The sequence below is a fragment of the Rutilus rutilus genome, assembly GCF_951802725.1.
Source record: "Rutilus rutilus genome assembly, chromosome: 18".
In the NCBI taxonomy this organism is placed as follows: domain Eukaryota; kingdom Metazoa; phylum Chordata; class Actinopteri; order Cypriniformes; family Leuciscidae; genus Rutilus; species Rutilus rutilus.
This window is the reverse complement of record NC_140231.1, coordinates 31,291,076-31,316,781: the sequence shown is the minus strand read 5'-3', so window position 1 is coordinate 31,316,781 and position 25,706 is coordinate 31,291,076. Positions and strand designations below refer to the sequence as shown.

The window sequence follows — 25,706 nt, the reverse complement described above, 5'->3', positions numbered from 1 at the left end:
TTATGAGCTAACCGCTAACACCGTCAGCTTTAAAAGGAAGTTCTGCGCCGCCACTATAATGTACAATTAGTGTTCTTGGCCCCTGCGTTCCCCCGTCATTAGCAGAGTTGCTACGGGCGTTTAAGTAAACGGTACATGTTGCTACCGCGGGTGAGCATTATCTCCACCCGCCAGGAACGACTATGCCAACAACACACGAGCGCTGCCTGCCAATCCCTCCGCCAAGAGAGAAGGGAAATAAAACAGCACACTGAAGGAGAAGGAACAAATAAAATTAAATGCTGACATTGCTGGAGAAAAAAAAATGGCTGACATTTCAGAAGAGCGTGCCATGATGGGGTGTGGTGTGGCGCAATGGATAAGACACATGCCTTTGGTGTGAGAGACCCGGGTTCGAATCCACTGTGAGACACCAATGTGTCCCTGAGCAAGACACTTAACCCCTAGTTGCTCCAGAGGCGTGCGACCTCTGACATATATAGCAATTGTAAGTCGCTTTGGATAAAAGCGTCAGCTAAATGAATAAATGTAAATGTAATGTAAATGTAATGCCGTTTTAGTGCTACATTTTTTCTTTTGGCAGGATCATGCTCTTCCTAATGAGGTAAAATAAAGAGAGAGAGAGAGAGTGACTGAGGAGAAGTTTTTACTGGGTATCAAGAGCTAGTTTTTATTCAGAACCTCTTCAATGACTATGATTGTGCCGCCACTGAAATTATGTTTTGGCTGCGCTGTGAGTTTGTAATGTATGTGGAATTGGAAGAATTGAATGACACGCATACAAAACCTGACAAATGGTCAAAATTTGAGAGGTTTTTGAATTGGTCGAAAGACTCGAAAGAAATGAACCAAATCAGTCTCAATCTCACATGTTAGTGGTGCGAATCAGTCTAAATAACAAAAGAATCAGTAAGAAACCAGAATCTAGATCAGAACAACAAACTCACAGAACGATCTAGTCCAATTCACCAAATGACTCTTTTGAGCGGTTCTTTTCAATGAACTTGTTAAAAGAATCATAAAAGATCAAAACACTCAATATATCAAGTGTTGACATTTTGAATCAGTCTAAAATAATTGATAATTGAATCAATTAAGAAACCAGAATCAAAATCAGAACAACAAACATACAGAACAACATATTCTGATTTATGAATGACTCTTTTGAGCGTCTCTTTATAATGAATTGTCAAAAGAATCAAATCAGTCTCAATATAACAACATGTCAGTGGTTTGAATCGGTCTAACTTACTAAAATAATTGATAATTGAATCAATTAAGAAACCAGAATCTAAACTAGAACTCTTTTGAGCAGTTCTTTTTTAACGAATTGGTCAAAAGAACCAAATCAGTCTCAATCTCACGTCACGTTACTGGTTTTAATCTAAATTACAAAAGAATCATTAAATGGAATCATTAAGAAAGCAGAATCTAGATCAGAACAACAAACATACAGAACAACATCATTCGAATCCCTAAATGTGTCTTTTAAGCAGTTCTTTTTAATGAATCGGTCAAAAGACTCATGCGTTATAAGTTTGAATCGGTCTGAAGTACCAAAAGAATCGTTAATGGAATCATACATTTTTTTAATGACTCTTTTGAGCAGTTCTTTTCAATGAACTTGTTAAAAGAATCATAAAAGATCAAAACGCTCAAAATATCAAGTATTAACAGTTTGAATCGGTCTAAAGTACTAAAAGGAATGGAAAAATTGAATTAAATCAATTAAGAAACCAGAAGAACTAATGCACATTAGTTATTCAGATTCACGAATGGATGTTTTGAGTGGTTCTTTCTAATGAGCTGGTCAAAAGACTCAGTCTCAATCTCACGTTATTAGTTCAAATTGGTTTAAAATACTAAAAGTATTGTTTTGAATCAGTTTAAAATGCTAAACTAACTGTTAATGGAATTAAGAAACCAGAATAAATTCTAAACCAAAACAACAACACAGTCTAATTCACGAATGACTCTTTTGAGCGGTTAATTTTTAACGAATTGGTCAAAAGAACCAAATCAGTCTTAATCTCACGTCACGTTACTGGTTTTAATCTAAATTACAAAAGAATCATTAAATGGAATCATTAAGAAAGCAGAATCTAAATCAGAACAACAAACATACAGAACAACATCATTCGAATCCCTAAATGTGTCTTTTAAGCAGTTCTTTTTAATGAATCGGTCAAAAGACTCATGCGTTATAAGTTTGAATCGGTCTGAAGTACTAAAAGAATCGTTAATGGAATCATAATTTTTTTTAAATCGAAATCATACAAACATACACACAGCAACCAAGTCCAATTCACAAATGACTCTTTTGAGTGACTATTTTTAATGAATGGGTCAAAAAAAGACCAAATCGGTCTAAAGTACTAAAAGAATCGCTAATGGAACCATTAAGAAACCTTAAGGAATCTACCGCTCGCAAGCTAAATCCCCTCCGAGCTTCGTTTGCTCTGTTCCAGATGAAGTCATGGCAAAATCTGGGCACCAAAAACCCAAACATAAACATGGTAACATGTATTTCAGAATGACAGGACAATAAAAAAAAAGAAGGCAATGTTGCTCAAACTAAAGCCACTGACTCTGCCAGAGGACATGCTCTTTTACGTTGTTGTTCACAACGTGGCACGATGTTTTCATGTTACATAAAAGGATGTGTGATATTATTCAGGAAACAAAAGCCTGAATTTCCAACTAATCAAACTGTTGATTGTCCACAGCCTGAGCGTCTCGGTTTCAGAGCATCTGAGGTGACCGGGTGTTTTCCTACCAAAGTCAACAAACATTTCATTCACTTTAATTCAGTGTTTGAATCACAAACAACGTGCAATGAAACGCGATCTGTTTGTGTTGAACGTTGGCTAAATGGAAGTGTTAGAAGAAAGCGCATGTTTGTTCTATAACAGTTGCTCACCTTCCTGATCTCAAACAAGATCCAGTTTCTGGACAGATGAAAATAAGCCCATTTTCTCAACATGAACACAAACGGACTCACCTGATAACGACAGTAGGGGCTAACACACACTCACAAATAAACTACATACTTTAATAACTGCCAAGAGTTTGGCTTAAAGCTAAAAAAAAAAAAGGAACAAATGTTGTTGAAATATATTATTACTACATATATACCCACTCCTGTTCTTAAGTTTGTGGTCGGTTATACTTTAATGTTTTTGAAAGAAGTCTCTTATGCTTATTAAGTTAAAAGAAGTGTTAAAATTTAATTTATTCCTGTGATCGAAGCTGAATTTTCAGCATCATTACTCCAGTCTTCAGAAATCATTCTAATATGATGATTTGCTCAAGAAACATTTCTGATTATTATCAATGTTGAAAACAGTTGTGCTGCTTCATATTTTTGTGCAAACTGTGAACAGAAAGAACAGCATAAATTTAAAATAGAAATGTTTTGTAACATTTTGTAACATAAATGTCTTTACTGTCACTTTTGATCAATTTAATGTGTCCTTGCTGAATAAAAATTTCCTTCAAAAAATAATATATGTATATATATGTATACAGGCCCCCAACTTTTGAACAGTAGTGTGTATATATGAAGGCTTCAGATGCAAAAGCCTCTAAGTGCCATCTGAAATATTCTTCTAGAGAATGATCATTTTTATAAAGCTTGTACATTTAAGTTAAGTAATTTCACTTAAATGACAATTAATAGGTAATTTTCATTGCCATTAAAGTGAAATAACTGAACATAAACATACAAGCTTGATAAAAATGCTCATTCTAGAATAAAATTTCAGATGGCACTTAGAGGCTTTTGCATTGCAAGTCTTCATATATATATATATATATATTATTATTATTATTATTATTATTATAATACAACTGCTCGTTAACGCAAATATCTAATCAGCCAAACACATGGCAGCAACTCAATGCATTTAGCATCAGAAAGTGTAAAAAAATGTGATTTAAGTGACTTTGAACGTGGCATGGTTGTTGGTGCCAGATAGGCAGGTCTGAGTATTTCAGAAACTGCTGATCTACTGGGACACAAACATCCCTGGAGTTTACAGAGAATGGTATGAAAAAGAGAAAATATGCAGTGAGCGGCAGTTCTGTGGGAGAAAATGCCTTGTTGATGCCAGAGGTCAGAGGAGAATGACCAGACTGGTTTGAGCTGATAGAAAGGCAACAGTAACTCATATAAACACGTGTTACAAGCGAGGTCTGAAGAAAGACAATCTCTGAACACACAACACATCCAACCTTGAAGCAGATGGGCTACAGCAGCAGAAAACACACTGGTGACACTCCTGTCAGATAAGAACAGGAAACTGAGGCTACAAATTGCACAGGCTCACCAAAATTGGACAATAGAAGATTGTAAAAACGTTGCCTGGTCTGATGAGTCTCTCTTTCTTCTGCAACATTCAGATGGTCGGGTCAGAATTTGGTGTAAACAACATGAAAGCATGGATCATCCTGCCTTGTATCAGTGGTTCAGGCTGCTGGTGCTGTGATGGTGTGGGGGATATTTTCTTGGCACACTTTGGGCCTCTTAGTATCAACTGAGCATCGTTTAAACGCCACAGTCTACCTGAGTTTTGCTGAGCATGTCTTTCTCTTTATGACCACAGTCTTCTGATAGCTCTTCCAGCAGGATAACGCACCATGTCACAAAGCTCAAATCATCTCAAACTGGTTTCTTGAACATGACAATGAGTTCACTAAAGTCTCCAGATCTCAATCCAACAGAGCAGCTTTGGGATGTGTAGGCATGGGAGATATGTGTTTATCTATGTGTGTGTGTGTGTGTGTGTGTGTGTGTGTGTGTGTGTGTGTGTGTGTGTGTATGTATGTATGTATGTATGTATGTATGTATGTATATGTATGTATATATGTATATGTGTATATATATATATATATATGTATATATGTATATATATATATATATATATATATATATATATATATAAACACACAGTATATCAAATAGTTAGTCAGTTGTTGGATGACTTACCTTATAATTCTTTGGGCGGCGTACTGGTGTAGGTTACGAAACTGGGCCGACATGTTGGCTAGGGCAGCCAGGCAGTTCGTGTGGAGGTATTTATCCTGAAGGAGGGGAAATCAATAAAACCATGCATAAATAATTTGTGTTGTTTCTTCTCGCAGGGCAAAACAGAATGAAATGACTCCATTATACTTTGAATATAAAAACCTGCTCTGTTCATTGGACTCCCTGGACTAAATGTGTTCACAGATCTAATATAAAATCCTGTAAATCTCATGAGCTGGTTGTTGTGAGTCTCGCTGTTGCATAATAAATTTGCATGTGCCCACGGCCAAAGAGCTGGATATTTATGGAGCTTCACTTTTAAATGATTGTTTTTGTCACTGGTTCTGGTCTCACCCTGGTTCGCGTCATGTTGAACTGTATGGTTCGAATCACAACCAGGATCAACAGACTGCCTAGAGAGATCTCTGTTAGAACACGCTCAGTATACCACGAGATGTTCTTCAACACCTGAGACAGAGAGAACAGAGAAAACAAAAATTAATTAATAATAATCATTTATAAATGTATAAAATAATAAATGCACAAGTTCCTCTATTTAAAGGGTAAAACAGGGATTTATTGCATGATAAAACTAAGATGAAATCTACTGACTTCAAAATATTTGAGTAACACTTTACTTAAAACCTTTAGTGTAAGGCATTAAAACATAACCAATTTCAGATGCAACAAGGAATCTGCAAATAATATAATGCATTTTAACTTTAGTAAGAATTATTGATGAAAGTTGATAATGCATTGTGATGTACATTATGAGAATCTTTATAATGCATTATACATAAAGGCTTTAAGTAAAGTGTTACAAGGCACCCCTGTAATTGTTAGTAAAAAAAAACAGCCTCCAAACAAATGTTTGTGCATATACTGAACTAACAGTGTCTGCGTGTGAGAAAAAACTGCTGCATTCAAAGATGCGACAAATAAAAGCCTGGAATTACAGATCTGGAATCATGAACCTCCATCCGATCATTTTTTATATACATCTAAAGACCCCGATATCCTCACAGCGAAGTTCTTCACTTAGGGGTAAAAATAAGTTTGAAATACATGAGCAGCGATGTACTGTTAGCGAACATCCCGACGACGCCCACGCTGCTGAGAACGACGTTTAGATGAATATAAATATGTGCTTCATGCTTTCCTTCCAATAACAAAATAAACACACAAAGAAAACTGCAGTGAAGAAAGCATCTGGTCGATGTGGATATGTTTAAATCAGCTTAAGAAAGCAGAACCTTCTTTTCTGGAAAGTATACTTTGGTAAGCTGTTTCAAACAGCTTGAAATGACGTCACATCATAGCCTGGATGCCAGCCGAACTTAGCCCCGCCCACAACATTTGAGGTTGGGAAGTTCGGTCTGGACTTGATCCGTTGTGGAGCAACTATGCTCGAACCAGAGCTGTTCGGACCAATCAAATTGTCAGGACGGGCTTTATACGATAATGGACAGATGATCAACAGTAACATAATCATCCACGTCACCAAAGAGTGCTTGGGTTGAATTCGTTTACAACAAAGATGGCTGCCGCTGGAGAATTGAGATGTGTAGATTCCACCATCGCGTCTGTTATCGAAGATATCGACAGCGCATTAATTTTAAAAGAGGAACAGAGAACCGCGATCAAGGCATTTGTCGATCGGAAAGATGAATGAAGAACATACGTCACTTACTCCGTTGCTCTGATTGGTTGTAGGTCTATCCAGTTGAGTGCAGACGCATTTTCTTTCCTGGTTCGGTTGAAACACGCCCCATAATAACAGCCCAATGGAGCAGTATCAGACTCATATTCTGACTAGAATCTGAGTATGACGACGTCAGGCTAGTGACATCAGTTCATTCTTCAAAATTTAGCTTGAAGTACTATATCGGGGCCTTAAACCACTATAGCTTCTCAAATAAAGCTTTCATGACAGATTCAATGGTTTCATCTGATTTCATCCAACAGAGTGTGTGTGACCTCACCACTTCATGTATGGAGCGGTTGAAGGTGTCATCCTCTGTGAGGATGAGGAGGATGATGAGGGCCATGTACACATGATGAGAGTTTCTCTCCTCGACATGATACAAGATCTCAAGAATCGGCAACACCTACATAGACAGAAAGAGAAGATACTTTATTATTGTGGTAAAACAAAAAACTAGGGGTCGACCGCTATTGATGATCTTAATGGGCAGGGTGGCTGAAAGCCGATAAAAATAAATAAAAATTATACTTTATATGGCAACTTCCAGATTCTGTAATCAAATATTAGCCGATATATCAGTCAACCACAAAACAAAAACACAATCCCTGTGAAAAAAGTCCCGTCCACAATGTGAATGATTGACAGGAGTCAAGAAATTACAATTGCCTTTGAACGAGGGCAAGCACTACGAAATTCACATGCATAATAGAAAAGCAAACGCTATAATAGTTTTTTGTATACTGCTTACTTTTTTGTTTAACAGTTCTGTCTAGAGATGCACCGATTGATCGGCTCGTGACCGGAATTGGCCGATTTTCACGTGATCGGCCATGATCGGCGACCGGCCGGTTAGTCTGACATATGCCGATTTTATGCCGGTCAAATGCACCCGGGCGCCGCATGATTAACATCGCGCAACATCAGCATCACACGTGCAAACGGAACGCAATAGGAAACCTCGTGAATTACGGCCGTTTCACACCGCAAGCGTGAGTGGCGCATGAGCAGCGCGTATTTTTTTCGGCGTGCATGTTAATCAATAAGTGCATTCACACCGCGAGCAGGAGCAGCGCGTGAGCAAGCAGGAGCGTCACGTGAGCAGCAGTGAAGCGCGGGTTTCGGCGCCGAGTCTATTTTTGCTGCTGCTCACGCTCAATTAAAGTGAAAGCACACTTTTGATGGACAAAATAAGTATTATTTCACACAAAAAGTGCCCAAAATGCACAGAATTTGCATGTCTAGTGTGTTTTAACAAGAACTGGAGTAGGCTATGTCAGAAAATAATATTTATAGAAAATTTACCCATTTAAACTTGTTTTTATTATTCAGTTTGGGTAAAAGTACTATATGGTGTTTTATAAAAATTTTTTTAAAAAAATTAGTAAACTAGTCAGAATATACAGTATAAGCTTTCTTTTAGTTTAATTTTAGTTAACTTTTAATTTCAAAATGTTCTATTAAAGAAAAGATAGAAAATAAATATTAGTGTGTGCTGTAAAGTGGTTAGAAAAAATGAAATCGGAATCGGTTAAATCGGTATCGGCAGGTCAAACTCAATGAAAAATCAGAAATCGGAATCGGCCAAGAAAATTGTAATCGGTGCATCTCTAGTTCTGTCTAATAATTTACAAGCTTCCAACACATCAGCCAAACAGAACTTACTGGCCTAAAATTAAACAAATGCCAAATATCATCCGATATATCGGTCGACCAATAAAAAAAAGATTAAAAAAAAAAGACCTGACAACCGATAAAAATAAAACAAAAAAAGATCTGACAAGAGTCAGGAATTTGTAACTAAATTTGAATGAACGCATATATTCTGCAAGCACTATGAAACGCATATGGACAGGTGCTGAACGTGCGTGTGCTCACCAGGTTCTCCATGTCAGTGCGGGACAGTATGTACGTCCTCATGTTGCTGTTCTGGTGCAGTAGCGTGTAGAGCAGTAATGTCACCTGGTCTGATTTCTGCTGCTCGCACAGTGCTGTGTACAGACTGTTAAAGTTGATCTGAAACGTGTGAGGCTGAGGAGACGGGATGGACGAGGTATCTGAAACACACAACAGAGTTTCATTAGCACTTTCTGTGAAATTAATTAACGTTAAAAAAAACTAAAAAATAAACCCGGTCTGGTTAACCTTGAGTGTTTTTGAAGCAGGTAACAGCCTGGCGGTAGGGGTTCGGACAGTCCGGTCCGTCGGTCAGATTAGCCAGAACCAGCAGTAATAGCAGACTCTGATTGGACAGCGGGAGAGGGTTCTGCTCTTGCTCCGCCCCCGGTCTGGTGCCGACTCCGCCTAACGTGAACACGCTCCACAACCCACCTGAATAACACAGAAACCAGTTACACGTGTGCTCTACATGGAGTAGACTGAATTAATGGTGACCTCAAGCATAACAAACATTCTTTTAACATTATCATAAACATTAATTCCTGCACTATTTGAGATACAAACATGAATGACACTTCAAATAGCAAGGATTGCTGTGGTTTACTTTTCTAAATGATTTTCATGATTTTCATCTGAGAGACGATAAAATGGACGTGAAAAAGTTCATTAGAACTGAATTTGCTGCAAGAAACCTCTAAAGACTCACTATGGTGAAAATCAAGTTTTTTAAGGTTGTTTATGTGTATATATGTGACCCTGGACCACAAACGTCACATGGGTAAATTTTTTTAAATTGAGATTAATATTAAAGATAAGCTTTCCATTGATGGAGTTTTGGTTCCTTGCCACTGTTGCCTTGGCTTTTGGCTTGCTTAGTTGGGGACATTTAATATTCAAAAATATTATTGATCTGCCTTATTAAGGGTGGACGATGATGCAATTTTCTTCTGGAAACAAACTTTGTTGTATTATTTTAATGTTATCAGTGTGAAGCTGCTTTGATACAATCTGTATTGTAAAAAGCGCTATATAAATAAAGGTGACATTGATGTATGGTTTGTTAGGATATGACAATATTTGGTCGAGATACAACTATTTGAAAATCTGGAATCTGAGGGTGCAAAAAAATCAAAACATTGAGATAATCTCCTTTAAAGTTCTACATTTATGTTCACGATTCGCTGCATTCACTCACAAAAATAAATGTTTTATATATTTACGGTAGGAAATTTACAAAATATCTTCATGGAACATGATCTTTACTTAATATCCTAATGATTTTTGGTATAAGAGAAAAATCGATCATTTTGACCCATACAATGTATTGTTGGCTATATTGCCACAAATATACCCGTGCGACTCGTGACTGGTTTTGTGATCCGGGGTCACATATATGCTTTAACACAAACCATGTGCAATTTCACAAGTCAAACTCAGTATTTTCTCCTTAAAACTGCAGTGAACCAAAGACAGTCTCAAAAAAATGCAGTCTGAAATCGCAGTTGTTTTCTGTATCACAAATATGTTGTAACCAATCCCGTCACGAGAGGGGCGTGCTTTAGCATATCATTACCTATGCGTAGCAGGGGAGTTTTAAGAGAAGCCAGCTTATCCCGATATATTTTTCTTTTTATATGAAAAATCTGGTGCATTTAGCGAGCGTGTGTAAATTATGTATATGATTCTATATTACGATGTTACGCTGAACCATATGCCTTTCTCCACTGACGTTCAATGCGTTTCCAAGGATGCTGATTTTTAGAAGGCAGCTGTCTGACTCTGAGATGGCTAACAGGAACATTAGCAACACGTTATCAGCGGTTTGATTAGCAGTTTGAAGTCAATTCATAATTTTCATATTCATGGATCCGCATAATCCTAAATGAAGCAAGGGTTACATTCAGGCTATTTTCAGGCATGAAGAATAACGTTTAAATATGTCATTTTGGTGATCAAAGATGAGTTTTAAGGGATACAATTATTGACTACAGGGGGACTTTTAAGTGGATGGAAGAAAATGCTGAAAGAAGTACAGAATATACCACACTTAAAAGAAGGCTTGCAATAGTGACGCACTTAAAAGTTGCTTCAGGCCAGAAGAGGAATAATTGAAGCAAAACATCGTTCTTAGAATCTCCAGGAAGTGCAGTAGAGAACCGGACATGCTAATGGCTCTAAAAAAGGACAATCTCTTCTGCCTCAAGAGCTTCAGATGTATTTTAGAGATTCCACAGCGCTCTTTACAGCATCACAGTCACTCCTTTGTTCGGTTTGACTCTGTAAATGTCTATTTGAAAATACGTATGTCTTACAGCAATGCACAGTGCCAATCAGGAGAACTCATACAAGCACACGTTTTTAATTATGGTTGAAGATTCAAAACAATATTTGGTGGCGTGGAAGTTTAAATACATTGGGAATTCTAGCATATAAGGAAAAGTGGCCATTACATTTCACACTGGAGGGAAAGGGTTAAAAAAAACAAGAGCGACTTGATATCAGCCAATAAAGAAAGATGTTTCATTAAATTTTGCTTCTTTAGAATGACACATTGTGCAAATGAAAGGCCAGGATCAAGTATTAGGAAAAATGCAGTCGATTTGGACGTCATGTTGACTTTAATATTGTGTAAAAAAACCAAGAAGAGTTAGACATTAGTCCAAAAGTAAAGATTTTAAACAGATTACTAATCATTCAGGCATTGTCTCAGGTAGGTCGGAAAAGAATTGAGATGGAAATGAGATGCCTGTCTCCATGTCTAATCACTTGTGGCTGGACATGGCGGCCCCACGAGCAGACTGAAGCAGTCTAATCTGGAGCCAGGATGTTAACAAACATCCACCGCAAATAAAAACAACAACACTGGCAGAAAAAAAGTCACAGAGTAACGAAAACTGCCCTCCACCCTCCTAGACGCCTGATATCATTAAGACACTGATAACATTAAAAGGTCATTTGACTGATATTATTGGCTGCTTCTATCCTTTAGGTTCCTTATGTGACATCATCATGTTCCAAAGACACTGAGATCATGCTGGAACTGTAATGAGGTCACAAGAGACGCCGTGGCGACCTCCAGTCGACCAATGAGAGCGAGCGCAGATTAGCCCAGAGTCTGCAATCCACTCATCAGAGCCAATCAGAAGCCTGTAATCACTCTCAGACACATCGACACACTTTTATGACGGGAAAAATGATGGATGACGAAAACACCCCTTTGATTAAGCACACAATCTCTCATAAACACACTCATATGTCCCTTCGTTCACTGTTTGTCCCGTGTGCTGTCTTGTTCCTTTCAGCACAACACTCAAATATAACATTAACTAAGAGTATTTGATTTATTAACATTTAAGTTGACTTCAGGGGAGAAAAAAAGTTACAAAAGTTGTGTAATATTGAATGTCTTTCTCTCCCTTTAATCAGGGTTTAGATTTTATGACCATTTTCTATCATCATAATTTAAAAAAAAAAGATCATAATTATCCAAAATGATCAAATCTCATCATTCAACTTTTTATGCCATAATTATGAATTATGTGGTAGAATAATATAAAAAATATATAGAAATACTAAATGAAGGAAAAACAAATGCATTATCCATTCTAAAACAAATAAATTAAATATATATATAAATAAAATGAAACAAAATAAGATAAAAAATGTACAGTATGACACATTTATGTAGCTTTGTTTAATTTAATGTTCTGGATGGACTGGAAGGGGGTCTGTGTGTGTGTGTGTGTGTGTGTGTGTGTGTGTGTGTGTGTGTGTGTGTGTGTGTGTGTGTGTGTGTGAGGGGAATATATAGTGATCGCACACACATACACAATCACAGAAGGCAGTGTGTGTCCTGGGGTTGTTATTGTGGACTGTGTTAACAGCAGAGATAAATGAAGACATCATGGCTGCCATCCAGCAGAGCTGAGAACACAAACACACACACACACACACACACACACACACACACACACACACACACACAGGGGTTTTCCATTCCACTAATGCTGTCAGTACATAAACAGGCGGCCGAGGGTGACAAATGCTGCTGCAACTTCCACACACACACAACACACATTCACGTCTATGTCCTCCTTTCATAGTGCTTTTCCTATAAAAGTCCCTGTGGATTTCTCCCTGAGAATGTCATTTCAAATTCAGAACTCACATGGCTAACAACAGCATCTGATGTATTACTCATTATAAAGTCTGAGGGAAACTTCAGATCCAGAATGAGTCTCTGATTCAGACAGCATGGAAGAGAGAGAAGTCTTGTGTCTTATATAGTCTTGTATCTCGTGTCCATTAGGGAAGTAGAAATTCCATTAAAAATGTCCATAGAGCAAATTCTTCAGCGATAACAACATATACAAGGGTTATCAAGTGATGCTTCTGAAAAGTTCGATTGTTATGCACACAGAAACCCTTGAACCGAGCATTTTGGATTGAACATTTTACAGAAATGCCTCTAAAGACTGATATTTTCCTAGAAAAGCAGTTGTTGACATGAAGGCCAGCCTGTAGACGCGCGAATAGGAAGAAGAGTTTATTCATGCAAAGCCATCTGGCAGACAGAACATCATGCATGCGTGTGTCAGACTAAATACATCCGCTCATCTCTCCAGAGAGAGTATATGTGGCACACAATATATACATCAAGCATTGTCAGGATTCTTTGAAAGTCATCTGCAAACATCCTAGCATTGGGCTCCAGGGGGGAAAGAGACAACGGTGTGTGTCATGTCTGACAAGGCTAATAAAACACTTCCTGTCTGACGCTACTTCCTGTAAAGTGTGGTTTCAGCAGGAAGTGTGCATGGTGTTTGCCTGGGCACAGCTCACCAATATGATGCGGTTATTTAGAGAGCATCGTTGCTATACGTTTGCTAAGGTGTTCTGAGAGGTTTCAAGGGAGTTGCTAGGAGTTTCTATGCGGTTGCAAAGAGGGTTATTTGCAGCTACAAGTCAATGTACCTTCAAATACATTTCGCAAGGGTTTATGGGAAATATTAACCCTAAAAGCTTTTCCTCCCTCATTCTCGACTCTAGGGTTCCTCTCTCTCTCTCTCTCTCTCTCTGTCCTTCTTTCTCTCAGTGTAGTTTGAGCTGGGCAGGGCGAAGGGTGAGACGACGACACTAATCCTGAATGCAGACACAGTGACGGCCTTGAGACTTACGCAGCACATACACACAATAGCAGGATTTTGTTAAGGCCAGACACAAGTTCGATAACACTTCAGCATTACATTCATTTAGTAGTGAAGCACGGATGGTTATTGTTACACACAGAGATCAAAAGTTCAACTGATTGAACACAAAACAAAAACATCAGAGTACTTTAGATATACCACGGTATCACACTAGTACGCAACCAAGAGTTCAGTAAATCTGAAATCAATTAGGAATCTCACGAAAAGCTGTCAACAACATGTCTAATGTCATATCTCACACCCGAAATGTACATTTTTTTACTTTTTATATTAATATTTATTATTATTATTATTATTATAAAGTAATTAAATGTTTTATTTATATTTATAAACTAAATATAATTAATTACATTTTGCACGAAGAAAGAAATTCTTTTTTTAATAATGTGATATTAATAAAAATATTAGGCATGTTTTCTCCACCAATGCTAACTACTATAATGAAAATAAAATCATTAATGAAGATAAACATCATTTATACATCATAGTAGGTTTTGTTGCCTTTTTATTTATTATAAAAAATAAAAATAAAAAAATGATGAGAATCTGAGAATTGAGTAAAAATTACTTATTGAGAATTTTGGTCATGAAAATTAAAAAAATTGTATAATGCAAACATAAAGAATGGTCTTAATGGCCCTTAAAGACTTTATTTTCTTGTGTAAACAATAAGTTTATACCCCTTTTCTTTTGACTTTGGTGTGAAATGGGACCAGAACATGTTCTTCTGAGATACACTGTATTTAGCAGAAATAAGAGAACCGAATGATTACAGACGATCATAAGACACATTCAGTAGCCCTGCCCTGGGACACACACACACACACACACACACAGAAACATCAAGACGCCATCATCGCACAGATCACCGCCCTGATTTATGAAGCACAAGTGTTTCCCAGAGAGCACTGCTTTATCCCTTTTTTTGAGGGGAGGATAAATCACACATATCAGTTCGGTATGGAAGCTTGATTCGGCTTCAGAACCAAAAAAACAAAACAAAAAAAGGTAATTGCGACTTTTTATCTCACAATTCTGACCTTTTTTCTTACAAATGTGATAAAAAACTCAAAATTCTGAGTTTATACCTCATAATTCTTACATTTTTCTCAGCATTCTGTGAAAAAAGTTCAAATTGTGAGATAAAATTACAAGTTTATATCACGCAATTCTGAGAAATAAGAATCAGAATTGCGAGATATAAACTTCAGCAACAGAGTAAAAAAACAGAGTTTATATCTCGCAATTCTGATTCTTATTTCTCAGAATTGCGTGATATAAACTTGCAATTGCGAGTAAAAGTCTATGGTAAAATAGTCAGAATTGTGAGATATGGTTTTGGATTTTTGAATGGAAGATGAATGGAAGATGAATGAATTTTTGGGGGTTGCTATGTGGTTTCTAATGTGTTCTGAGTGGTTGCTAGGACGTTGTTATGTGGTTGCTATGGTGTGGTTTCTAGGGGGTTGCTAAGGTGTTCAGAGTGGTCTCTAAGAAGTTACTATGTAGTTGCTAATGTGTTCTGAGTGGTTTCTAGGGAGTTGTTATGTGGTTGCTATGGTGTGGTTTCTAGGGGGCTGCTAAGGTGTTCAGAGAAGTTACTATGTAGTTGCTAATGTGTTCTGAGTGGTTTCTAGGGAGTTGTTATGTGGTTGCTATGGTGTGGTTTCTAGGGGGTTGCTAAGGTGTTCAGAGTGGTCTCTAAGAAGTTACTATGTAGTTGCTAATGTGTTCTGAGTGGTTTCTAGGGAGTTGTTATGTGGTTGCTATGGTGTGGTTTCTAGGGGGCTGCTAAGGTGTTCAGAGAAGTTACTATGTAGTTGCTAATGTGTTCTGAGTGGTTTCTAGGGAGTTGTTATGTGGTTGCTATGGTGTGGTTTCTAGGGGGTTGCTAAGGTGTTCAGAGTGGTCTCTAAGAAGTTACTATGCAGTTGCTAATGTGTTCTGAGTGGTTTCTAGGGAGTTGCTATGTGATTGCTTTAATTATTTGTTTCCATGGCAGAAACAAGCTTCCATAGTTTGATGTGACATTACTCTCAAACTAGCTTATACTTATAAGTTACGGTCAATATAGTGTCCAACATTATGAATCAAATTATATAAAAAAAACACATTTACGCTGGTGATCTGATGAGCTGTCGAGCCCAATTTTCTTTCCTGTGTTGACAAGTTTCCATTTGAAACAGGAAGTCTGAGCTAATAGACACAATACATAATAAAGCTTGATTGAATTATTAACCTTTGCCACTGCCTGGTGGCAACAATAACAATTTGGGACGCGATATATTCTAATATGTTTCTTTTAACATAGAGACAAATTATAAATGTCTAGGTTATCCATCAGATTCCTGCTTCTAGGGCAGCTTAAAAACAATGCAACTTTGCAAAATGACTAGAAGCCGCTTCCCAGGCAACAGCAGAAAGTTCATAACTGAGTATCGTAAACGTTTAAATCAAGCTAACATTAATATGATCCAGAAGGCTTTCCGGCACGTGTAATTGCAGAGTGACGAATTTTGGCCATGTAATCCTGCCTGAATCTTTCCGTCCCGCAGCAGCGGAAACAGGATCAGGCCCAGAATTCCTACTGTGGGTGACAGGACTGACACACAGGGCTTGTGTCTCCATTTAGCTGGCCTGATTTACCCGTCAGACAATGAAGACACACTGTCTGGATTCCACACACACACACTGGTACGTCATCTTGGCACTGACTCTCAGCTGTCAACAAGCTCATTTTGTATCTTTTGGCCACAGAGCGTCAGTCGATGATACATGTTGTTCTAGACTTTAATCGCACTTCTGACTAACTGGATCAACAAAAAGTTTTCATTTTAGTCAGCAGTGGTTGTGATAGTTTCAGTTTGCTTTTTATTTCAGAAACATACTTCATTTTAAGTGTCTTTTAAGTGAAAAATTACACTAAAAGACAAACAAATACAAAATATTTTATATTCTTCGAATTGTATTTCAATATCAAATTTTATATAAAATTTTCTAGACTTCTGGTTAGTTATTTTTCATTTAAATCAGGAATAATTAAAGGCATATGTAAACAATTCAAAAGATAAATCAAGTGATATAGTAAAGAAATATAATATTTAAACATAATATAATATAATATAATATAATATAATATAATATAATATAATATAATATAATATAATATAATATAATATAATATAATATTACATTTTATTTTACCCTTTTTTGTTTCAATGCAAACCAACCCCACATTGGTAATCACCATATCATGTCCAAGAATATTAAGTATTATAAAACATAAATTAAAATGAAAACTAATTATATTAAAAAAAAAACATTAGACTAAACTTAAATGAAATGAAAACTATAAATAACTGAAATATATTTTTTATGTAGCTGAATATTATTTTTTAATAACTGAAATTAAAAAAAGAATACCACAGCATGAAAACATAAAATAAAATGACTAGATCAGATAAAATTAAAAACTGGAAAATGAAACAGACGCTTTCGGTTTCAATTAATTTAAGAGTAATGGTTCTGATTATTTTCATTCATCAGTTTAATATATCATGCAACATGATCAAAACAAAATGCTCTGTAAATTGAATGAATGTTCAAAAATGAATGAGGCCCAAAAAGTATGAAGTATAATTTTATAATTACAAAAAATAAGTGTAAACTTATAAAGTAGGACTCAAATTTAGAGTGTGTGTTTATAGGTTAGTGTGTCACAGCGCTGTCTGGTGCCCAGAGTGAGACACACGTGGATGCGTGTGTGTGTGTGTGTGTGTGATGGACACTGGTCTGAATTCAGTCCCCACAATGAGGAGTGTGTAACTCAATATTAAGTAAATGATCAAGCCAAGAGTCCAGTTCACACAATGAAAAGTGTGTTTGTGTCCTGCTGTTGACATGTCTGAGTGAGCCAGACGCCAGACACCAGACAGACAGACAGACACACACAACTGTCAATAACACACAGAGAACCTGTGCTCTGGATTTAGTTTCTGACAGGCTTGTCAAACAAGAGTCTGTTCAAACAGAACAACGTTATCAGAGACGGAGTCAGACGGAGACGAAGCTGAACAGAGGAGCGTGTGAATCAGGTGTGGGGATTTTTCACATGCAAATTCACGAGAAACTGGACTGAAGGGTTTATTTACAACCAAAACAAATATTATTATCTGATAGAGTAATCAGACCCTGCTCAACCTCGACGGACCCAGACATTCATCTTACAACACTGGCATCATTTAAGCAAATGATACTGCTGAGCCATAACCAACAAACACACATCAACACTAGCTATGGTTTCATCCATCTATTTTTATGCGAATTTCGGGACAACAAATTAAAAAACACTGGATGGAAATACCAAGATGCGCATAAATAAATAAAAAAATGCACACAAAAAATATATGTGCTCAATTGAGGAGGATGATTTGTTTATCCGATAAGCAGACATGGAAACACATTTACTGAATAAATCCCTCGACGCGCACCAAAAAATTCATGTGACTTTGCCTCAACAGAGCATGTGATTGGATAACTGGACTAACCAGCGGACCAATCGCATCGCACAGCATCTCAAATATTGGTTTGGTGGTTTTGAAATGTCTGAGCCAAAGACTGAGCCGGTTTAATTCCCTCCCTCATACGACTGTGATCCCAAACACCAGCATCCAAACGCTGGATAACATGACAGTGTTTACTGTGTTTCATCCGCCGCTCTGAGACGCAAGTTTATGATGTACGTAAAAAGAGCCACAGTGGCTTCCCCCATTGCAGCGATTTCCAGTTTTATTTTACAGATATTTTTTGTGCCAATTTCCCAGGAAGTGAGTTTTTTTGTTCTCTTGAACACATGGGATGGAAACAGTTCTTTATTTGCAAATGATATTGCAATTTTGACCATAAGTTAAATTCGCAACTTTGGGTGGAAACAGCTATTGTCACCCAGAGCCAGCGTGTGAAGTTGAATGTTCATTTACAATATTGAAGGAATAATCTAAAATCTTTTAATTGATTGACTGAATGATTTGTTCACAAATCTGGTAAACAGCTTAATATGCATCAGATTTGATGCATCAAACAAAAGGAATCATACTGTATTGTATCAATACTGTGACGTGCAGTCTGAGGGATGGTATACAGGACCCGTATGTGTGTGTTGGATGAGTGAGTGATCAGGACAGTGTGTGTCTGTACTCACTGGCGACTCCTGATGCGAGTCCGTACAGCAGCCCTCCTCCGTCTGACTGCGTCTGCAACACGTGAGTGGCGGGTGGACACTTCTCCTGTCTGATGAAGTTATACAGCAGCGTCTTCACCAGACGACTCGTCAGAGACAGACTACAGAGAGAGAGAGAGACAGAGGTTTAGCAAACCTACCATACTCGAGGGCAAACTCACTAAACAGTTGTGTTGTTGTTATTGTTAACTAAAACTATCAAATGTAGAGAGTAATTGAAATAAAGTATAAAGAATTAAATTTTTATCACAATAAATAAAAACCACGTACACACACACACACACACACACACACACACACACACACACACACACACACACACACACACATATATATATATATATATATATATGCACAGATGCAAATTTCTATAGAATTTATAGAAATCCATATATATATATTAGGGCTGTCAAAAGATTAATCGCGATTAATCGCATCCAAAATAAAAGTTTGTGTTTACATAATATATGTGTGTGTACTGTGTATAATTATTTTGTATATATCAATACACACACATGCATGTATATATTTAAGAAATATTTGCATACATATACTGTATATATTTATATATAATTTATATTATATATAAATATAATTTTTTTATATATAAATTACACATTTTTCTTAAATATATACAAGTATATACACATATATTATGTAAACACAAACTTTTATTTTGGATGCGATTAATCGCGATTAATCTTTTGACAGCCCTAATATATATATATATATATATATATATATATATATATATACTGTATGTGTGTGTGTGTTGTAACGGTACAAGAATTTCAACTTTGATAAAATACCTTGAAAAATATCAATATTCAATAACATTTCATACCACAGGGAAAAACTGCCATAATCTTTTGTCCATCCATTGAAATTCTAGTCAAACAATATTTTCAAGCTTCTAAAAGTACATGACACATTGTAACAGTAATCCATATGAATGGTTCAATTCAACATTCACTTTAGACTAAACCACCTGTGTTTACGTGAATACTTGACAAGATGGACATTTTGACAGAATTGTGTGTATCAATTTGGTCCTCGCGAGCGGTTTGAGAGGCGGCAAGATAGTGTGCGCGCATCGGATGTGAGTGTGAAACCTGTGGAAATTAGGAAAATAATGTGCAATACACGCTAGCCCACGCCGAAATTCATGCCCTGTCACACCAACACTTTCAACCTAAACAAGTGAATAAGAGGAGGCGGGTGTGTGTCCAACTCACTGTCGGACAGAAGAGAAAGCAAGAAAGCACAGCTGTTATCGGTGTATCGGTACTGCAGAAAATTAGTATTGGAACCACTGCAGTTATTTCTGTATCAATACATATCGAAAAATCTATATTTATATGGATGGATGGATGGATGGATGGATGGATGGATGGATGGATGGATGGATGGATGGATGGATGGATGGATGGATGGATGGATGGATGGATGGATGGATGGATGGATGGATGGATGGATGGATGGATGGATGGATGGATGGATGGATGGATGGATGGATGGATGGATGGATGGATGGATGGATGGATGGATGGATGGATGGATGGATGGATGGATGGATGGATGGATGGATGGATGGATGGATGGATGGATGGATGGATGGAGATAGATACATACATAGATACATACATAGACAGATAGACTTTTGCCATTTAAAACAGCCGACCATGGTTACCTGGTTTTTATTAGATCACAGGAACATAGAAAAACAATTGGAAAAGAAAATAATAGGGCATTTTAGGAAATTACTATTATTTTGGAACATTAGCATTAGGGTCTCTGGGAAGATCGAGAACGTCAAGATTAAACATGAGAATTAAAGAAACACGGAAATGGTTGGAATGCCAAGAGTATTTGGTTTCTGGAAACTGATGGTATTTCCAGCGCTCGTTTGCACTGTGAAGTGAGAATACAGCGCTTGTGTAGCTGGACGTCTTTGCTTTCACGCACTTGCATAGAGTACGTCTCAGTCCTAAAGACACTCGTGAGGTTTGACGAGTGTTCGTTAACGACCTCAAACATGCAAGCTCAGCTGCAGCGCTGAAGAGCTAACGAGGGAACTTTAAAAGCTCAGTATCACTGGTGCGATGCAAACGAGCCCTCCGGGTGAACTCAAGCAAAGCTCCAGACGAGAGCATCTGGCGAATTAATGAACACCCTCATTTGCATATGAAATGGCAGCTCTTGACAGTCGTCCTTCTGTTAATGCCGGTCAGGGGGCCACATTATCACACTGGGACAAACTTCGTACGAATAAAACAGTGCAGTAGGCAACAACTTTTAACTTGTATTGGCTCTGGGTCTTGAGTTAAGAAGTTTATGATGCATCATTGGAACTCTGGATCAATTAGATGAGTCTATTCAGGTGTGTAGAGTATCTGTGACTTACTTTACCAGTCATTTTATATTATCAACCAACCGTATAGTACACAAATGTACCTTAAATTACATGTATAGAGAAAAACATTTGGTGTATAAACAATTTTCAATCAGAAATTGCTAGTAAATTTCACAAATAATTTTGTGCCAGAAACGGCAAGTATGGCGATCCTTCTTTCTCACCATCGTCCTTTGGTCAGGTAGCCGTAGATAAGCCCCTCCCTCAGAATCTCCTTGTGAAAGAGCTGATAGGACAACAGCACCAGGAGGGTGGTCACAGATTCAAACAGGATGTTGTAGGTGATGTCACTATGAAAACAGAGACAGGACAATCATTAACACATTCATTATTACTTCCTTTAGATATCTGACTTTACATACGAATGTTCTCCTGAAGGTGTTTGTATATTTGCATCTGTTTCTTGAATGAATTTACATAAATAAAAACATTTACACATACATTTATCTGTTAATAAGCCAATTGCTGCTGTGATTTACAGTGATTTTACCACGGTCAAGAGGGTTTTAATTGAGTTGAAATCACAGTAACGTAAGGCCACCTGAGTATTATTGCTTGACTAAAACATTGTAAACGATAAGATTGTAAAAGACACAATTATATTTGCGTGAATCTTTTTATTGGTCAAAATCGTCTGTATGCAAAAGTTGTTATTTTGAAGATAATTTCAGGCACTTTTATAAAATGCTGGAAACAGTAAGGTTGTAGAAGAAACAAGTGATCAATAAATAATCCGATTTGTGTGAATCTCATAAAAAAACATATCCAGGTCAAAATTCAAAGGAAAAATAAAGTTAAGTAAAAAAAAAATACATAAAAAAAAAAATACAAAAATTATATACTGCATAAAAAAAAAAATTGTATTTTAATTTTTAATACTTTTATACAATTTTTACACTATGACATCATTTTCAAATGATGGTGAAATATGAAACAGAAAAGCTGATCACATTATCATTCATCAAATCCCCAAAATAGTCAAGTCCTACTGTAAAATGTCCTACTGTAAACTCATTGCCCCCTCTCATTTTCCAGACACACACACACACACACACACACTTACACAACATCAATAGAACAATCTCTCTCTTTTTCTATTGTCCCTGGTTTCCTTCCTCCAGATTTCTCACTTCACTTCCACTTCCCAGTGCTGTGAAGTCACTTGGCATGATTCCATTTCACTTTCTCTCTCTCTCTCTCACACACACACACACACACTATTATTACATTCATAATAACACGAAGAGTTTCCTATAGGATTCTGTTTTTGTAACGAGGACAAACCAAACCCCACATACATGGCTTTAACGACACATTAAATCATACCGAATAAAAAATTTTACAACATTATTTTAGTGCTTTGAATTTCTTTGGTTATTAAAATACAATTTATTACAAAACTCTTAAAAAATTTGCAATGAGAAAAATACAAAGTAAAGGATTTCAGATTATTTTGAGGTGGAGTTGACTAGTTGAAATGTTGAAAACTCTTTGAAGAAAAGACTAGACTTAAACAATGTAAAATGTACTAAACTGAGATGACTTTACTACAAAAAAAAGCGTAACGGGGATGAGGGATGTGTATGTTCTGCGGACATGGGCTGATAATAAATATTTTGGCACTTGTTTTTATTAAATTACTTATTATTACAAGAATTAACAGCCACATTATTAACAGCCTTGCCTCTTACATGCTTGGTAAAGTTTGAATATTGTCGATTACCGATGACAAACCATTACCGATGATTGAGTTAATAGAGACTCCAAATGAACTCTCATTAACAATCTTACAAAACTAATAAAAAAACAAAAAAAAACATGCTTAGTCACATTTAGCACCATAAACAGAATTATATCATTACAAATCTGTTCCATCTATGGTAAAAGGTCAAGACAGGTTCTTCTCGTCTTCTGCATTTATGTACAGCTCTTTTTCACTATACGCTTTCATTGTGTTATTAAAGATAGTGCTAAACATTATCTTTTGTGTTTCACAGAAAAAAAAAGAAATGTCACACGGGCTTCTTGGAATGACGTAAATGACTTTTCTCCATCACCTTGCACACTATAAACGCTCTGATGTTTTTGTGTCTCTGCAGCTATTTTATTTCTTGTTTTGATCTGTGCGGTAATTTGAGCTACAATTCACAATATCCTTCAGACCAGCGTGATAAGAATCCTGTCTCCGGCTACAGAATCGCTCGAAAACACGTAGGAACCAGCGAGTCGGGGATCTGAATGTGACCCGCGCCTGACTTCTCCTGGTGAGCACGTAGCAAGGAAACGAGACAAACGGCAACAAAAACAGACACGGGACAACAACAGCACACTGAACTCTGTTACAATACAACAACTACACAATCCACTTACACACGTGAGCCAGCACAAATAACAGGCTTTATTTCAAACCCGCTTAAAACATTCAACTGTGTCTAAGTGACGTTCCTCAAGTTCTCTGTTCCTTCTCAGTGCCTTGTGATTTACAAACTAAGTCTCTTCATTCATTAAGACCGTATTGCATGCAGTTTTTTTATTATTTAATTTAGTTATTACTGTCCTTTAACATTGGAAACAGCTATATATATATATATATATACAGTACCAGTCAAAAGTTTGGAAACATTACTATTTTTAATGCTTTTGAAAGAAGTCTCTTATGCTCATCAAGCCTGCAGTTTAAAAAAAAAAAAAAAAAAAAAAAAACAGTAATATTCTGAAATATTATTACAATTTAAAATAATGGTTCTCTTTTTTAATATACTTTAAAATGTAATTTATTTTTGTGATGCAAAGCTGAATTTTCATCAGCAAGTACTCCAGTCTTTGGTGTCTTATGATCCTTCAGAAATCATTCTAATATGCTGATTTATGATCAATGTTGGAAACAGTTGTGCTGCTTAATATTTTTTTTATAACCTGAGATGCTTTTTTCAGGATTATTTGATGAATAAAAAGTTAAAAAGAACTGTATTTATTTAGAATAGAAATCATTTGTAACAATATACACTACCGTTCAAAAGTTTGGGAACAATAACTATTTTTTTTTTAAAGAAATTAGTACTTTAATTCAACAAGGATGCGTTAAATTGCTAAAAGGTGATGGTAACGATTTATATTGTTAGAAATGTTTTTATTTTGAATAAATGCTGTTTTTATGAATAAATGCTGTTAACGTTTTACTCATCAATGAATCCTGAAAAAAGTATTCCAAAAAAATATATTAAACAGCACAACTGTTTCCATCATTGATAATAATTGAGTATCAAATCATCATATTAGAATGATTTCTGAAGGATCATAAGACACCAAAGACTGGAGTACTTGCTGATGAAAATTCAGCTTTGCATCACAAAAATAAATTACATTTTAAAGTATATTAAAAAAGAGAACCATTATTTTAAATTGTAATAATATTTCAGAATATTACTGTTTTTTTGTTTTTGTTTTTTTTTTAACTGCAGGCTTGATGAGCATAAGAGACTTCTTGCAAAAGCATTAAAAATAGTAATGTTTCCAAACTTTTGACTGGTACTGTATATATATACAAATAAATATAATAAAAAGGGCATATTAGGTATCCTATAATAAGATCACAAATGTGGTTTAATTAAGTAAATAGGGGCATTTTAAGCACTGAACAGTAAGAACGGGTTCGTACACCTTTTCCAAGGTCAAATTCAAGCACTTTCAAGGTCCATTTTAAAGCTTTTTCCAGCACCTTACACCACCGTAAATTACACACCAATACAAAGTCAAAATTATTATTTAGTGTTTTTATCACATTACGAGAGATAACGCTATAAACAGCCAAAATTGTGTAAACTCCGCCTACCTTTGCTCTGGCCAGCGTAGCGCAAATCGCTCTGTGTCTGAAGGGCTACATTTTATTTCTCCATTTAATAAACGAACTATTGAGTCAGATGGGTGTTTGTTGTGAAAGAAACACAGTTACAATTTCAAGCATTTTTAAGCATTTGATCCAAATTTCAAGCACCCCGTACGAACCCTGAGTAAGACACACACACACACACACACATCATCATCATCATGATCAGTGTAATATGGTTCTCATTATAGACTGGGTGGAACACAAGGACACTCTAGAACATTCAGAGTGGGTAAATCTATCTGCCCTTTGAATACATACAAACACACAAACACTGGAAACATGCAGGAGGCAAGCTGAATAATGCAGTGCTGGTGTGGTTATCTCTCTA

At 36.5% G+C, this 25,706-nt stretch overlaps 1 protein-coding gene across 1 annotated transcript in view; it reads right to left on the bottom strand.

Moving 5' to 3' along the window:
- Positions 1-25,706, bottom strand: part of dym (dymeclin) — an 80,259-nt gene that overhangs the window by 40,572 nt on the left and 13,981 nt on the right. The window contains exons 7-13 of the mRNA XM_084386620.1: positions 21,654-21,779; positions 19,038-19,177; positions 8,874-9,059; positions 8,607-8,785; positions 7,009-7,134; positions 5,381-5,494; positions 4,988-5,082 (exon numbers count right to left, since the gene is read on the bottom strand). Coding sequence (XP_084242746.1) covers positions 4,988-5,082; positions 5,381-5,494; positions 7,009-7,134; positions 8,607-8,785; positions 8,874-9,059; positions 19,038-19,177; positions 21,654-21,779 — 966 coding nt within the window. The remainder of the gene's footprint in view (positions 1-4,987; positions 5,083-5,380; positions 5,495-7,008; positions 7,135-8,606; positions 8,786-8,873; positions 9,060-19,037; positions 19,178-21,653; positions 21,780-25,706) is intronic.